This window comes from Bidens hawaiensis, unplaced genomic scaffold (genome assembly GCF_021521415.1).
Source record: "Bidens hawaiensis isolate Kalapana, Puna unplaced genomic scaffold, B.hawaiensis_p1.1 tig00003822_1, whole genome shotgun sequence".
NCBI classification, from domain to species: domain Eukaryota; kingdom Viridiplantae; phylum Streptophyta; class Magnoliopsida; order Asterales; family Asteraceae; genus Bidens; species Bidens hawaiensis.
The window spans coordinates 2,204,600-2,221,320 of record NW_027491219.1 but is presented as its reverse complement, the minus strand read 5'-3'; the positions used below and the strand labels follow the sequence as shown (position 1 = coordinate 2,221,320).

Genomic DNA, 16,721 nt, shown 5'->3' with positions numbered 1-16,721 from the left:
GAGGGTGGTTACGAGAGAATCCCCCCCCCCCAAATTCCTCGTAACGAGCTCACGGTGTTCTGTTTTGCAGGATATACTCATCTGCGTCAAGAAGGATTATAACCCATCGTGGGGAATACTTAATCATTACCCTTGGACTAACTTGTTAGACCTAAGGGGTGGATTCGTGTTTCTTCATATGAACGTCCACAACAATTTACACTGAAAAGAACCTGAATCTGACCGCAAAAGAAAAGTACGATATTAGGAAAAACTGTCTCCAATAGGAAATAGATTCCGAGCAATGCCAAGCCTTCCCATTTCGACTTCTACATAAATATTGTTAATCACCAAATCAATCAAGAAATTATGTCATTAAATGGATTAAAAACGAAATACATCATAGTAGCTCCACATAGCTTTAAAAATTAACACAACATTTAACATACTAATCATAAACTTTCTTTACTAATCATACACGATATGAATACGGTGATATGAGAATTGAAGATCTCAAAATTTTCTTTATTGATGAATGATATGTATCGATAATAGTTTTACAACAAAGTGTTGATGGGTTTATATACCCAACCATAATAACTGTAATTCGGTTATTAACTTTCAGCTATACATACTAGACCCTTCTACTTTAACAAATACATAAAAACATTCTAAACTTACTTTCTACTAATGACACATGGACCCTTATATTTAGTTTAACTTCCAATACTTCCCTTAAACTAATTATAGTTTAAAATATTCTCAATCTTTCTTAACTTCCTTACACAATTGCAATGGTTACTCTTCATAGGCAAGATGTGCCTCTTCTTTTTGTCTTCCTTCTATCCAGAGCAATCTTTTGCAAAGTGTTCGTATTCACCACAATCGGAACATCTATACTTGCTCTTGTCTCTGATGTTGATAGGCTTCCATCTTTCTTGCCTTCTTTGCCAACCATGCTTTTTTGCCTTATTTTCTTGGACTTTTTCTTCCTTATCTTGTTTTAATCTTTCTTTTGCTTCTTATTATACCACACAGGTCTTATTTGCCATACATGACTTGTTTGCCACACATGACTTTCTTTCCTTACATGACTTGTTTGCCACACATGACTTAATACGCCACACATGACTAACTTTCTTGCACCACGGTGGATTATACCACCGTACGAATTCACGGTTTTGGTTTCTTTCAACTTTCATTAAATATTAATTTACACCAAATCTTTACTATTAGATTTTGATTAAAAAACTCTTATTCCTAAACCTTTTATTGTTTTCTTAATTTGGTATGCAGTTTAAAACGAAAACCTTTGCTTTTAGTTTTCCTTGGTTCTTTAATAATTTAATATGTGGTTTCTAAAATCAAAATATATAACTAAATAACTTCAGATTTGACTATCGTTAAACACTTTGCTTTTTGAAACGAAAACAAGATAAGACAAATCAAACTAATGGGTTTTAAGAAAAAGTGATGAACGAACCCCTTGCCTTTCACGATTGATTCAATAGACTTTCTTCAATTGATTATGTTTACCGATTTGATTCGAACCTGTTACCTTCTTGATTGATTACTTTCGGTTCTGATTTAATCCGCTTCTCTTTATTTATTTATTTATTTATTTATTTATTTATTTAATTCTGATCGATGATCTTTCTCTCCTTCTCTCATATTTGTAACCGTGTGCTCTGATACCACTGTTTGTAAATCAAGATACACATATGATGATATGAGAATTGAAGAACAAGAGACACAAAACTTTCTTTATTGATGAATGAATATGTATTGATCGTAGTTTTACAACAAGATGTTGATGGGTTTATATAACCAACCATAATAACTGTAAGTCAGTTATTAAATTTCAACATATATACTAGACCCTTCTACTTTAACAAATACATAAGAACATTATAAACATACTTTCTACTAATGACACATGGACCCATATATTTAGTTTAACTTCCAATAGAGAGTATGTTATCTTTAGCATTTCTTTGAAATCCTTGTTGCACAAAGCAATAAGCACTCTAAACAATCAAAATAAAATTACAAATAAAGAGTAGATGCAACATCAAGAGTAAAATCTTACCTTCGATGCAGAATCTATTGTCGTGGTAATTATGATACCATTAGAATCGATTCAGGGTTATTTAAAACTTGGGATCTAGGTTTGTAATTGAAGATGGATGGGAGTTGATGAGAGGGCCAAGTACATTACGACAGAAGATAGAAGAGCGGATTTGATTTGGGAATGGCACTTGATTGGTTATGAGAATGATATAACCCGTTTGGTATCCAAATTTGGTAAGACCCATGACCCAAGATTATTAAATCTTAAACGAGTTAAATGTCTAGAGTCCACCATTCAACAAAAATGAACATGGTGGATGCCAACAAAAAAAGTGAGAAGGAGCGACCAAAGAGCAGAGCGTCACATGAGAATTGTTTTTGTATTATATATATATAGAAAAGGGTTAAAATAAAAATACATAGTTTTGTAGGAAGAGTAAGAATAGCACAAAAGTTAGAGTTAAGAAACTATATAGCATAAATCCTTAATCCTAGGAAACTATTTGGTAGTTTAAAAACTACGAATCTCAACTATTAGATCATAAATCCAATGGCCTAGATTGATTCTTATTCTTCTTAGAAAATTATTTCTTTTTATTATAACTCACCCCTATATATATATAGGGTGGGGTTAAAATAAGAAGTGAGTTATTTGTAAGAAGTGTGAGAAGTAATATCGGGCGTTGGATGTGATCATCTGATGGTGAATATTGTTAGTGTGTCTTTTGTTCGGTGTGTTTTATTTTGTTAGTTTGGTGTGTTTTATTTTTTAAGGGTAAAAAACACTTCTTACACTTCTTAGGATAGTTTTACTTCTTATTTTAACTTTGCTCTATATATAGATTATAGATTGTTGTAATTAAAAAATTGGACCGATACATATGAATAAAATACACACATAATAAGAATAACATGTCGACAATTTGCAACATATTCATGCATATGTATATTTAAATTTTAACTTTATACTTATAACCTGTTATACAACCCTTCACCATCTTTAATATGAGACTTATTCTGGTCTAACGTTAGAAAGATGATTCTTTCTGAGTCCAACTTCCATGACCAAGGTCAGAAGAGCCTCACACACCTGAGAAGCATCCGCCTCTAGAGGGTCATCATTAGTTGAAGAGTAAACCATCCACGCATGGTCCAACTTCCGCGTAGGTCGTACCACCACAGAGCCCGGGACCTCTGCATCACGACATGTGACGAGTCCGTCACTTTTCTCACCATATCTGGTTTGTAGCAGTTGGGCAGAAGCAGCCAGTGTGGCCCCAAGAGGCACCACAACCGGCATTGATACATGAGCAAATCTTGGTATTTCTGCTTGTGCAATACGTGTAAGAGTCGCAAGAGCTGCTGGAGAAATTTTGGCTTCGGTATGAAATGAGACAACTGGGAGTTCCTTTGGTAAGTGGTGTTTTTTCAAGAATTCCTTTCGCTTTGTGTATGTTAAATCTTCGAGTGCTTGCATGTCACCCTTCAAAATCAACAATATCATGTTTAGAACTATATGTAGCAAATGGGTGTAGTTGATTTATATATGAACAAAATTAACAATAAGCTAGCTAGTTTATAATGCATGTAATAGCAGGATTTAATTTGTTTATTAACAATACTTAAAATCATGGATTTAATTTTGTAACGTGTATAAGTCTACTCTGTAAAAGAAACATTTCCATATTTTAATTCATGTAATCAGATTTATGATAATATAAGAAATCACATAAATAAGCTTAAAGCTAAACATATATAGATGTGTATTTTTAGTTGTGCACATTAAGTTTTTACACACACGTAGATGTGTTTTAAAACTACCCGATAAAAATCCGAGGTTCTCTTCCTTGGCCGGTGATACGTTGGGGAAGAAGACGAGATTCTCTTTAGGGTCTTTTAAACTGCTCGCTAAAAAGCCTGACACATTTAATTTTTTAACTAATCTAATTATACTATTAAAGTAAGATGATTTTTTCACATGACATTTTTATAGTGTCAACATACGCAATTCTCTTAAAAGCATTTTTCACCTAATTAACATTCATTTAAAATGTATAACAATTCATTAAAGGCATAAAATCCTCTTTCCATTACTTTTCATTTTATTTATATAAATATAGAAAGACTAATCTTTGACCTATTACAATTTAATATAAAATTCTTTACTAATTCAATTTTATAATAGTTTAAATCAATAACAAAAATTCAACTATACAAATCATGAAAAATTATTAAATGCTAAAAATCAAGGACAAATATATTAATTTTTATATATACATGTATTTCAATTTTAATTATAATTTAATTTAAATGAATATAAAATAAAAGTCATAAATAGAAATTATTACATAAAATAACTGAATTTACGTATTACACTATTACATATATATATATATATATATATATATATATATATATATTATTTTTATTATAATTTTCTTCCATGTGAAACACGGGCTCTAACATAGTTTGGTAATAAAAGAAGAACCTAGTCGGGGTTTTACTTATATCTATAATATATATAAACGAAACCATAAAAATCCTACGTGTCGCGATGCGATTGCTCCCCTTTTTTTGGAGTCACCAGATTTGCTTGATTTTTAAATGGAGGCTTCTCATTAGGAATGAGATTGGGACTGTACCGAAAATCTCGGTCCCGAAAATTGTGAATTCTTGGTGCCGGTACCTGTACCGAAATATACGGTTCGGTACCGGTACGGGACCGGGATTGAAAGTAAAAAATTCGAGAAGTACCGGTCCCTGTCCTGTACCGTACCGGTACCGAAACTCAAAAATTTGTTACTGATTCGGTACCGACGGTACCAAATTGGTACTGATTTCGGTACCGATACCAACAGGTACCAGTACCGATTTTGCTCATCCATACTTCTCATGCATTTAATCTGAATTCACGGGTATGGGTCTCATCAAATCCAGATATTTCTTAAACGGGCTACATCTCATTAAATTAAAAACTAATCTCACCATATATTTGATATAAAAATCATATAAAGTACGAATATACTAAAAATTTAATATATGATTTATTTTAAAAAAAAGATATATATTATTTATAATTAAAAAACCAATTTTATAGTAAAAAAAATAAACGGATCTTGGGTCTTATGAAACCCATATAGGTTTTAAACTGGGTTATAACATCTCATTTATTTGTGAAACAATTTATCAGTAAACCATAAGTATATTATTAACTTTCATACAATACAAAAGATAAAAATTCAAAAAATAAATGAATATAGAAACAAATAATATAAAACAACCCCCGTAATACGGGGGATTAAAACTAGTGTGTGTGTGTGTGTGTGTGTGTATAAACGAAACCATAAAATCCTACGTGTCGCGATATGGTCGCTCCCACTTTTTTTAAAGTTACTAGATTTACTTGATTTTTAAATTAAGGATTCTCATGCATTTGACCCGAATTCATGAGTATGAGTTTAATCAAACCCAGATATATTTTAAACGGGTTAAAACATATCATTAAATTAAAAACTAATTTTACCAAATTTTTGATATAAAAATCCTATCAGTAGGGATATACTATAAATTAGTATATGATTTATTTAAAAAAAAAGATATATATTATTTATAATTATAAAAACAATTTTATAGTAAAAAAAATAAACGGGTCTTGGGTATTATCAAACCCATATAGCTTTTAAACTGTGTTATAACATCTTATTTATTTGTGAAACAATTTATCAACAAACCATAAGTATATTTATTAACTTTCATACAATAAAAAAATAAAAATTCAAAACTAAATAAGTATTATAAACAAATAAAATAAAACAACCCCGGTAATACGAATGATAAAAACTAGTATGTATATATATATATATAAACGAAACCATAAAAATCCTAGGTGTCGCGATGTGGTCGCTCCTTTTTTTGTAGTCACCAGATTTGCATGATTTTTAAATAGAGGCTTCTCATGCATTTGACCCGAATTCACGGGTATTGGTTTCGTAAAACCCAAATATTTCTTAAACGAGTTATAACATCTCATTAAATTAAAAACTAATCTCACCAAATAATTGATATAAAAATCCTATAAAGTATTGATATACTAAAAATTAATATACGATTTACTTTAAAAATATATATATTATTTATAATTAAAAAACAATTTTATAGGGTCTCATTAAACTCATATAGCTTTTAAACCGGGTTATAACATCTCATTTATTTGTGAAACAATTTATTATCAAACCATATGTATATTATTAACTTTCATAAAATAAAAATAATAAGAATTCAAAAATAAATTAATATTAAAAACAAATAATATAAAACAACATACGTAATATACGGGGATAAAAACTAGGATATATATATATATATATATATATATATATATATATATATATATATATATTGATATATATTAGTTTTGTTGGTGTATTTGGATTAGTTTATTTTCTATTGATTATTTTACCTTTAATTTAGTAAGAAATTGTTATGGGGTAACATGTTTAATGTATATGATTACCAAAACATACATGATGACCCCTAAGAGTCCATGGTTCCGGCGTTGTATCCATTATAGTGTTATACGACGTACAATGCTATATTGCCACTGTATGTAGGCTATTGTGCTTTATAAACACACACACACATATATATATATATATCTTAAAGTAGTTTTTATCCTTGTGTTACGTGGTTGTTTTATATTATTCGTTTATAATATTTATATACATTTTTGAATATTGAATTTTTTTATTATAAGGAAGTTAATAATATATTTAGGATTTTCATATCAAATATTGTAACATCCTACTTTCGATAAGAAATAATAAAATAAATCTCGTTATTTTATAGTGTGTCGTTTATCGGTTTAGATAATAAACTGTAAATGGTTGGGCTTGGACTTTAGAAGATGGAATAAGAGATGGAATTGGACTTAGGTCCATGGGCTTATGAGAGTATAAGTACCCCTTAAACCCTAATCCTTTCCATTTTTATCCATCTCTACACCATAACCTACACCATCAAAAACACACACAAACACTATCCTATAACCCGAGCCAAGATCCGAAGGTAAAAACCCGTGCTTGTTGGTGCTGGAACGACGAAACAAGCCAAACCTACATTGAGACTAGACCGTGTTCGTAAACTGACTCATTTAAGGTACGTTTATAATTAGAAATCGTTCATTTAGGTTCGGATTTGTTTGGGAAATCTTAGATTTGTATGAGAATGATAAAAACGAACCCAACACAACAAATCTTACTGAAATTGGTTAATATTTGATGGGCTAATCGATTGATAAATGAGCCGTATGTATATATGTTCAAATCGCACAGTGTAAAATGCAATATTTGGGTGATTACTGGATTGGGTTTTGTAGGCGAGGTGATTCCGAGTTCATTGATCCCTAAATCATGATGTTTCGTTAAGGATCTAGGGTCTAATTGCAGATCTGATAGACGTTGACTGCGTATGTTCTTGACGATTTTGACTTTAACCCTTAGTCAAAGTTTGGATAAGAACAGATTCTAATTCGTTATGATGAACGGATCAAGATGACGAATCGAGTAATTCGTTATACGCCCATTCGTTAAGACAAGATAACGAATCAAGTGATTAGTTACTCACTTCGTTCGCTATATTAAGATAACGAATCAAGTGATTTGTTACCCACCAATTCATTATGGTAAGATAACAAATCAAGTGATTCGTTACTTACCTAATTCGTTATGATAGGATAACGAACCAGAATAACGAATCAGCTAACGAATCATAATGACGAACTAGATGATGAAAAGATAACGAACTAGGACGTGCCTAGATAACGAATTAGGCTATGTTAGGGTAACGAAAGAGGCTTAATTCGTTATAACGAATGAGAGGGCGAATTAAATAATAATTAAGAATCCTAATGGAAAATGTGTTAAGACAGCTTAACCCCAGCCAGGGGCTCTGCCCCTTGGACCCCACTAGGGGCTGCCGCCCCTAGAACCCCGCTGCCAGGGGCGCTGCCCCCGGACCCCGTTCTTTGAGGGTTATAATTAAACTAGAAATAAGATATGAGTAGTGATAGTCAATTGATACATGTAATTATTATATAGTTAGCCGTGCACAGCTAAAGAAAGGAATAACCATTAACGGTGAACGTAACCGAGTGCATGTGAGTTTCTAGTCCCACTTCCTTGTTATGTTTTCGGGGCTGTGTGCCTACTCGTTGTGATTGGTTAATACACTTACCTTAAGTGATAAATGTATTTCTTATATGATTTATGTATGAATGAATGCTTGATGATGCATGAACGATCTTCGGATATTACATGTACCATCAAGGGATAGTTTAAAGATATGATATATATATATATATATATATATATATATATATATATATATGATGTATAGATGATGCATGTACGTATGGAAATTGTAACTATGAATGTATAGAAAGGTATGGAAGGTATGGTTAGAAAGGGAAGGGACCCTAAATATATCCGCTAATGTAGGGAATGAACCCTAATAATATATGGGAAGGTTATAGGACGAAGTGTATGTATATATGTATGTATAAAGGAAAGAATGAAAGTATGATTGTATGAATGTATGAAGAAAGGTAAGGAACTATATATGTATATGTACCTTCGGGCGCGTATATAAGAATGTTTATGGATGTATTATATGTTATATGATTAACTAGAACTCACTCAGCGTAGCTAACTTTTAGTATGCACATAGGTGAGTAGAATGAGGCAGCTCCTTGATGAGGACACATGTCATGGAATTAAAGATACTGGCATCTCAAGGAAATGTTATGATGTTTTTAAAGACTATGTTTTATGTTTAAATGACTATGAATGTTTGATAAGACAATATTTGAAAATTATGTAATGACTTATGGTTAAAGTTTTATATTCCGCACAAAGTTTTAATTAACTATGATATTTAGAACTGTGTTTATGAGTAAATCCAACGTCCAATGTAGGGCACCGGTTACGGGGCCTTACAAATATTTAGGAAGTTAATAATATACGTAGGAAGTTACGAGTGATATTTTTAGTTTATCCCTACTTTATAGGATATTCATATCAAATATTTGGTGAGATTAATATTTAAATTTAATGAGATGTTATAACCCGTTTAAGGAATATCTGGGTTTGGTGAGACCCACACGCGTGAATTCGGGTCAAATGCATGAGAAGCCTTCATTTAGAAATAATGCAATCTGGTGGCTTGAGTGAATGTAGGGAGCAACCAGAGAGCCTTTAATGGTTTCGTTTGTATATATTATAGATATAAATAAACGAAAGCTTTGTACATTCTCTCAAACCATCAGATTGCTTTATTTGTAAATGGAGATTTTTATGCATTTGACCCGAAAACGTAGGTATAGATCTCACCAAACTTAGATAGCCCTTAAACGGGTTATAACATGTAATTACTTAAAAATTAATCTTACCAAATATTTGATGTGAAAATCTTTTAAAATAGGGATATACTAAAATTTAATATCCGATTTTTAAAAAGAATATTATTTATAAGTAAGACACAATTTTATAGTAAAAAAAATAAGAGGGTCATAGGTCTCACTAAAACCAGTTAACTTTTAAGCCGGGTTATATCATTTTATTTATTTGTGAAACCATTTCATCATTAAGCCCTAAATATATTATTAACTTACTTACAATAAATAGAATTAAAATCCAAAAAACGATATATAGATTTTATAAATGAAAAATGTAAACCACCCCGTAACATGGGGGATAAAAACTTGTGTGTGTATATATATAGGGATGATCATAAGAGAACTTTTTGAAATTGATAACTTTGAGAACCATTTTGGGACACAAAAGTAACCTTTAAAAGATATATTAAAAAAGTATTAAACGGGAAAAAAAAGAAAATTTTAAAAAGGTAAAAAACAAAAAATATTTATTTTTCATCATGGTTTCAAAAAAAAAATTAATTATACACATATGTATATTTTTTATTTAATCTCGATTTACATAAGGTACATATATGTACATTATGATTATCTTAAGTATACATATGTGTATAAATAATGACATGCATAAAATTTTTAAATAAGGATTATACATTACGTATAATTTTGCTAAACCGATATTTTTTAAATTTTAATATTACTTTTTTTGTGAAACCAGGATGAAAAATATTTTTTTTTGGTTTTTTACTTTTTATTAGTTTTATAATTTTTTTATTTTTCTTAAAAAGAGTTTTTTTGTCCAAAATGGTTCTCACATGATCTTAATCATATATATATATGTGTGTGTGTGTGTGTGTGCGTGTGTATGTGTGTGTGTGTGTATTTTTCAGGTTGATATGTTACCGTTCATATTAATTGTTATATTACCACTGTGTTGTACTTCATTAATATCTTTTAATAATGTTTATAGTATTTTGATTGGATTGTAGATAGGAAAATTGGTTTCTTTCCAACGGTCCGCTAGGCATGCCACGTAAACAACAAACTAACAAAGTTAACTATCTGTTAGTCGCGGGCCGTTGGTAAAACATACACCTTTAGTTGGGACCTCCACCAGCCAAGAATGAAGTTGGAATTGTTATTTACCAACAGGGCATAATTGATATTACTTAAAACAAATTTTCTTTACAGATATTGTCCTTTATTTTTGTAGAAAACTTCATTTCTTATCCTTTAAAATGATCTTTTTTATCTATTGTGTTTTCAAATCCAACATCGCTTGTCATTTGGTCCTAACCCCCTTATATATTAACGTTAATTCAGGTCATGTAGAGGTCACGTGAGGACAAATTGGTCATTTCACCTAGTTATAACAAAAAAACATGTTAATAAATAAAAAAACAACAATACATACGATTAAAACTCTCTTTCTCTTTCTTTAATTTATCCACCACCATTACTGAAATAAAAAAATAAAGGGTGGGGTGCCTATTTTAATATATTACCAGCTGATATGTTGTTTGGGATGTAATCACCCAAATAAGTTTCAGTTGGGTGTGGTGGTTGACTGTGTATTGTTTATATCGATTTTGACTTTGACTTATGAGTCAAAGTCTGGATAAGATTGATGCAATTCATTATGATAAGGTGACGAATTAGTTAACCAATTCGTCATGGCAAGATAACAAATCAGTTCCCCAGTTCGTTATGATCAGATAACGAATCAAGTGATTCGTTACTCACCCAATTCGTTGTGTTAAGATAACGAATTAGGTCACGTAAAGATAACGAATTAGCTAACGAACTAAGATAACGAACTAATCTAAGGAATCAGATCATGTAAGATGACGAATCAGATAACGAATCAGGTGATTCGTTACTCGCCAATTCGCTAAGTTCTGATAACGGATTAGACCATGAATCAGGCTACGTTTAGCTCAACCCCAGCAAGGGGATTTGCCTTGTTATGTTTTCGGGGCTGTGTGCATACTCGATGTGATAGTTAATACACTTACCTTAAATGGTAAGTGTATGCCATGTATGATGTATGTTATAGTTATTGTGTTATGAACGCGAATGAAAGCTTGTCGGTACATGAACGGTCTTCGGACATTGCACATATTGACAAGGGAGGTATGTATATGAAAGATGAATGTGTATGATAGATATATGTACAACATATGAGTATTTATAAACGATTAAAGAATGTATAAGTATGTTACGGGTATATAAAGACAGTATGTACGAAAATGAAGAAGTAAGGGATCAGACCCTAATAATATCTGAGATTGAGAAGAAAGTGATCAGACCCTAATAATATCTGAGAAAGACAAGAAAAGAGGGATCAGACCCTAATAATATTTGAGATAGACAAGAAAGGGATCAGACCCTAATAATATCTGAGATAGAAAAGAAAGGGATCAGACCCTAATAATATTTTTGAGATAGACAAGGAAAGATGGACCAGACCCTACTAATATCTGAGATAGAATGGACAGTAATTATATAGTATGAAAGTAATAAAGTATGAACGTGTGTATGCAATCATGTAATGAAAGTAAATTAGTAAAGTAATTATTATGTATCTTCGGATGCATGATTGAAGGTAAGTGTATGTATTGTATGATGTGTGATTAACTAAAACTCACTCAGCGTAGCTGACTTTTAGTATGCACGCAGGTGAGTAGGATGAGATAGCTGGCTTGAGTGGTGATACATGGCAGAAGAATAAAAGTCTGGCATATGAAGACTCAAGATGTTTTATGTTTAAATGTTTGATTTGAAAGACAAGATGTTTATTTAAGACATGATTATGAATTATTATGTAATGTTTTATGAAAGTTTTAATATTCCGCGAATGTTTTAGTTAACTCTGATATTTAGAACTGCGTTTTTGAGTAAATCCAACGTCCAATGTAGGGTACCGGAAACGGGGCCTTACACTTCATGCTTCAAATATCTTTCATGTTACGTCCTTTAACACTAACCCAGTTAAATTTTTCTATTAAAATCTGGTCATGTGAAGCACTTGAGGGTATATAAGTCATTTCACCAATTTATTTAAAGAATATTTAAAATCATTTAAAAATATATAAAATCTCTCTCTTTTTCTCTCTACAGATCGATAATCATCCACCATTACCACCATCCCATCTTTATCCAAAACCAACACAACCACCTGCCATCAAACTATCCCTTCTTTAATTTATTAGATTGTCATACCATCACCACTCACCACCATCTTTCTTCTCCCTCTTTAATATTCACCACCACCACCAACTAACAAATACCGCATCTTGCTAACCGCCACCACCTGTCCACACCATCACAACTTCTACATCACTGTCGTACTCTCCTCAACCTCATCTTCTTCCCCAAATCCAAGAAGTTCGATTAGAGTATTCAGATGATGAAATCAAGGAGAGGGTGATGAGTATTTTGAAACCATAGATCCCCAAAATTAGGACTTTTGCAAGCTACGCACCTCAAACCACCCCCGGCTCTGCCATCCTTTGTAACCACCGCCGACCGTCTCCCTCTATAACCACCGCCGTGTTACGTCCTTTAACACCACCAGCCGCCTCCCTCTGAAACCCTAGATCCCCAAAATTAGGGAGCAGTGTGTGAGCGATGGTTAAGGAATTTGATTTATTATGTTTTTTGCTTTTATTTTTGTTTTCTTTAAAGAAGATGAACAATGGGGTTGAAAGTATTGACAGAGGGGAGAGAGAGAGAAAAGGGGGGAGAGAGAGAGGAGTGAATTTTAAATATTTTTAGTTTTAATTATTAAAGTAATTGTAAAATTACAAAACTATCCTCATGTTCAAGGCACATGACCATATTTAACAGAAAAAATTAACTGGGTTCGTGTTAAAGGATGTAACATGAAATAGATTTGAAACGTGAAGTATGCTTTCTGCCATTTCTTTTGCTAAAGGACGTCTATCGAAAAAATGTTCAAACATAAAGGACGTCTTTTGTCATGTTGTCTTTTTTTTTTTTAACTTAAACAGGTTATAATCTCTCTCTCTCTACACACACACACACACACACTTTTAGCCCTAATACTACGGTTTTTTTACACTCGTCATTTCTAATATTGTGAATATATATATATATATATATATATATATATATATATATTGGATTTTAGTTTAATTTATTGCAAGAAGTTTGTAATAAACTTGGACCTATTTGATCCATTTATGTTTGGTTATGCACATTTTATCATTTTTGGATGAATCAATGAACAAATCATTTACTTAATGTTTTATATATTTGTTAGTTTGTGTTCATTTAAGTGTTTTATTTATATTCATTTATGTTTGTTTGTGTTCTTTTACGTTTCTCCATAATTATTCATTTATGTATTTACCTTTGTTCAATTATGTTCGTTTATGTTCATGAACTGTTCATTTAAATCTTAAATGATGTTTGTACTAGAGAGCATTAAGATCAAAAACTAAATCGTACATTCTTTTATAGATTTGATATAGCATAATATGCTAGTAATATGCCACCAGAAACAACCGTTATAGGCTTGGAATCATGGTTGGCATGATGGTGGTGGCATGAGTGATGAAGATGAAAACCAGTTGACTTGAATAGAGTTTCATATATAAAAGAGGAGGCAAGGCTGCCTAGATTTGAACTTGTGGCCGATTAATTGGTGTTCATTTGGTGATTATGGAGAAATCCAAGAAAGAAGGGGCGGTTGATGTGGGTGATGATGGTGGTTGATGTATAAGAAGGGAGGTTGACGATGGCGGGAGGTAATAAGAAGTTAACCGGTGATGTAGAGTATAGGCTGGCGATGGAGAATATGTAGAAGACATAAATTAAATTAGGGTTTGATGATTAAAGAGTTTCACAAATAAATGAGATCTTATAACCCGTTTAAGGGCTATCCCAGTTTGGTGAGACTCATGGCCCGTTAAAGTAATTATTTGATGATGAAAATGTTTCAGAAATAAATGAGGTGTTATAACCGTTTAAGGGCTATTCGGGTTTGGTGAGACTCATGACCCGCTTTATTTTTAAACTTATTTGAGATATACATAACCTGTTTTATGGCTATCTGGTTTTGGTGAGACCCACGAGTGGTGAAAATTATTATCTGATGATGAAAATGTTTCACAAATAAATGAGATGCTATAACCCGTTTAAGGGCTATCCAGTTTGGTGACGCCCATGACCTTATTTTTTTCCTTTAACTTAAACGGATGAAACACATAGAATTTTCACCATTTAGAAATGAATCTGGTGGTCCCAGTGGGCGACCAGAGAGCGACACATAGGTTTTCTGATAGTCAATTATACATAGAATAGATGTATTCAGACTCAAATACCTAAACAATAAGTAACTGATTTCACACACCTAATATTTATATATTTATGTGTGTAGGGGGGGATGTTTACTGAAATCGTAAGTTATGTTGGGGACCTTTAAAACACAAATAATTAGTTATGATGTTTCCATGTCACCATGTATGAAAATAAGCAGAAAAGGTAATTTAGGTATTACACCATTTTGACTGTGAAAACATCTCTCTCTCACTAAGTTTTCCATATCTCAAGAGTCAAAATTTCACTCTCTCTTTCGAAATATTGTTCTCACTTGAACAAATCATCCCCCAACAACATCAAACTCATAACCGTTATGCGCGGATCCAGGTCTACAGTTTTAGTTAATAATCATGCCCGAGAACGTCACCAGATATGCGGCGGATTATCTCCCCAGTATGTTTTTATGCTTCAAGATCTACCACAAGATATTTTCTGTCAAAACCACCGGAGAAGACGTCGTGAACAAATTTTTGGCGCTCTTCATAACCAATCGTCACAAGCAGACGATTTGTTTCATATCCATTAACAGGAGAAAGAACTTTTTCATGTATTGATTTTAGATCTAGGAATTTTGATTTTGAAATATAAACTAGAACTAGGCCTAGTGGAGAAAGAACGCTACGGTGCGTGAATAGGTTTAAATAGATTGGTGTTAGGATTAAACGCACACACGAACCAAACAAACACACAAAAGCAATAAACGAACACAAGGATTTAACGTGGTTCGGTCTAAACTGACCTACGTCCACGGGTGGCAACTAGATATTCTTTATTAAGTGACAATGATTACAAGTACATAATAATAATATATAGAGATACACTTAGGGTTTGTATCTTATTAAACAAGAAATATATAAAGTGGGTCGGGCTTCGGTCTGGCCACCCTACACCCGTCTGCCCTTTAGACTTCAAATAATAAACCGGGCCTAAACAAAAGGCCAACGAACCCAACAATCTCCTACTCGGAGGCCTTGAGTACTCCCGTCTACAATCCTCATTGTACTTCTGTAATCTAAACATCTTATAGTAGCCACCGCCTTCTCATCAAATAACCTGTAGTCCCGTAGAAGCTCCCCGGAGCTCTAACACGTCAGTCACGGCTAAAACTGCCTTTGACCCGTTCTCTGTCCCTACCGGCTCCCAATGAAACAAACTACCGGGATCCTGAGATACCCTGAGAACAAACACTCTCCATATTCAGCAAGTAATCCACTGGAGAGACTTTTACAGCTGGAATACTAGTTTTCTTAATCCACTGTCGACCTGGAACTGTAGCTGAAACATGACATGTGCTCCCACTGTCACGATGTCCCCCAACTGATTTAACCTTCCTAGATCGTTCATCCTGAATCTTCACTTTGGCTCTGGGTTTGTTACTTTCAAAACGAACCTTCTTCTTCCCACGAGATTCTGTGAACCGGACTTTGTCTTTTACCAAAACTGGATCCACTCCTTTCAGTGACATATCGACCATATACAACAAACCTATTTTCTTGCCACGAGATTCCCTTTGACTACTTTCCACTGCCCATTCCCGAACTTAATATCGTGCCCCTGGTCATCCAACTGCCCAACTGAAATCAAACGTAACCTCTAGAATATCATCGTTCGCAAGTCGAACCTTTACAAAATCCCCAAACTTTAGATTCTTCATTGTTTCACTAAAGTGAGTGGCATGAAACGATGCACCGAAATCCATCACCCAAGAATCAACGTTAGTATCAACACTAAGAACTAAAAACTCATCACTACTGAATCTGTCATCTGTGTCGTCTTCTGTAACGTTCACCTCTTTCTTACCATTTGGAAACTGACTCCTGAAGTGTCCCTTCTCAGTACAACCCCAGCATTTAATATCTTTGCGAGTCCTAGACTGACTCCTCTTCCTGCTCCTACT

The 16,721-nt window shown here is 32.8% G+C and overlaps 1 protein-coding gene across 1 annotated transcript in view; it reads right to left on the bottom strand.

The window, feature by feature from the left end:
* Window positions 1-1,934: 1,934 nt before the first annotated feature.
* LOC143624500 (uncharacterized) overlaps window positions 1,935-16,721 on the bottom strand; it is a 57,134-nt gene continuing 42,347 nt past the window's right edge. Inside the window, exons 7-8 of the mRNA XM_077095132.1 lie at window positions 3,140-3,532; window positions 1,935-2,006 (exon numbers count right to left, since the gene is read on the bottom strand). Of these exons, the coding sequence (XP_076951247.1) occupies window positions 1,935-2,006; window positions 3,140-3,532 (465 nt within the window). The remainder of the gene's footprint in view (window positions 2,007-3,139; window positions 3,533-16,721) is intronic.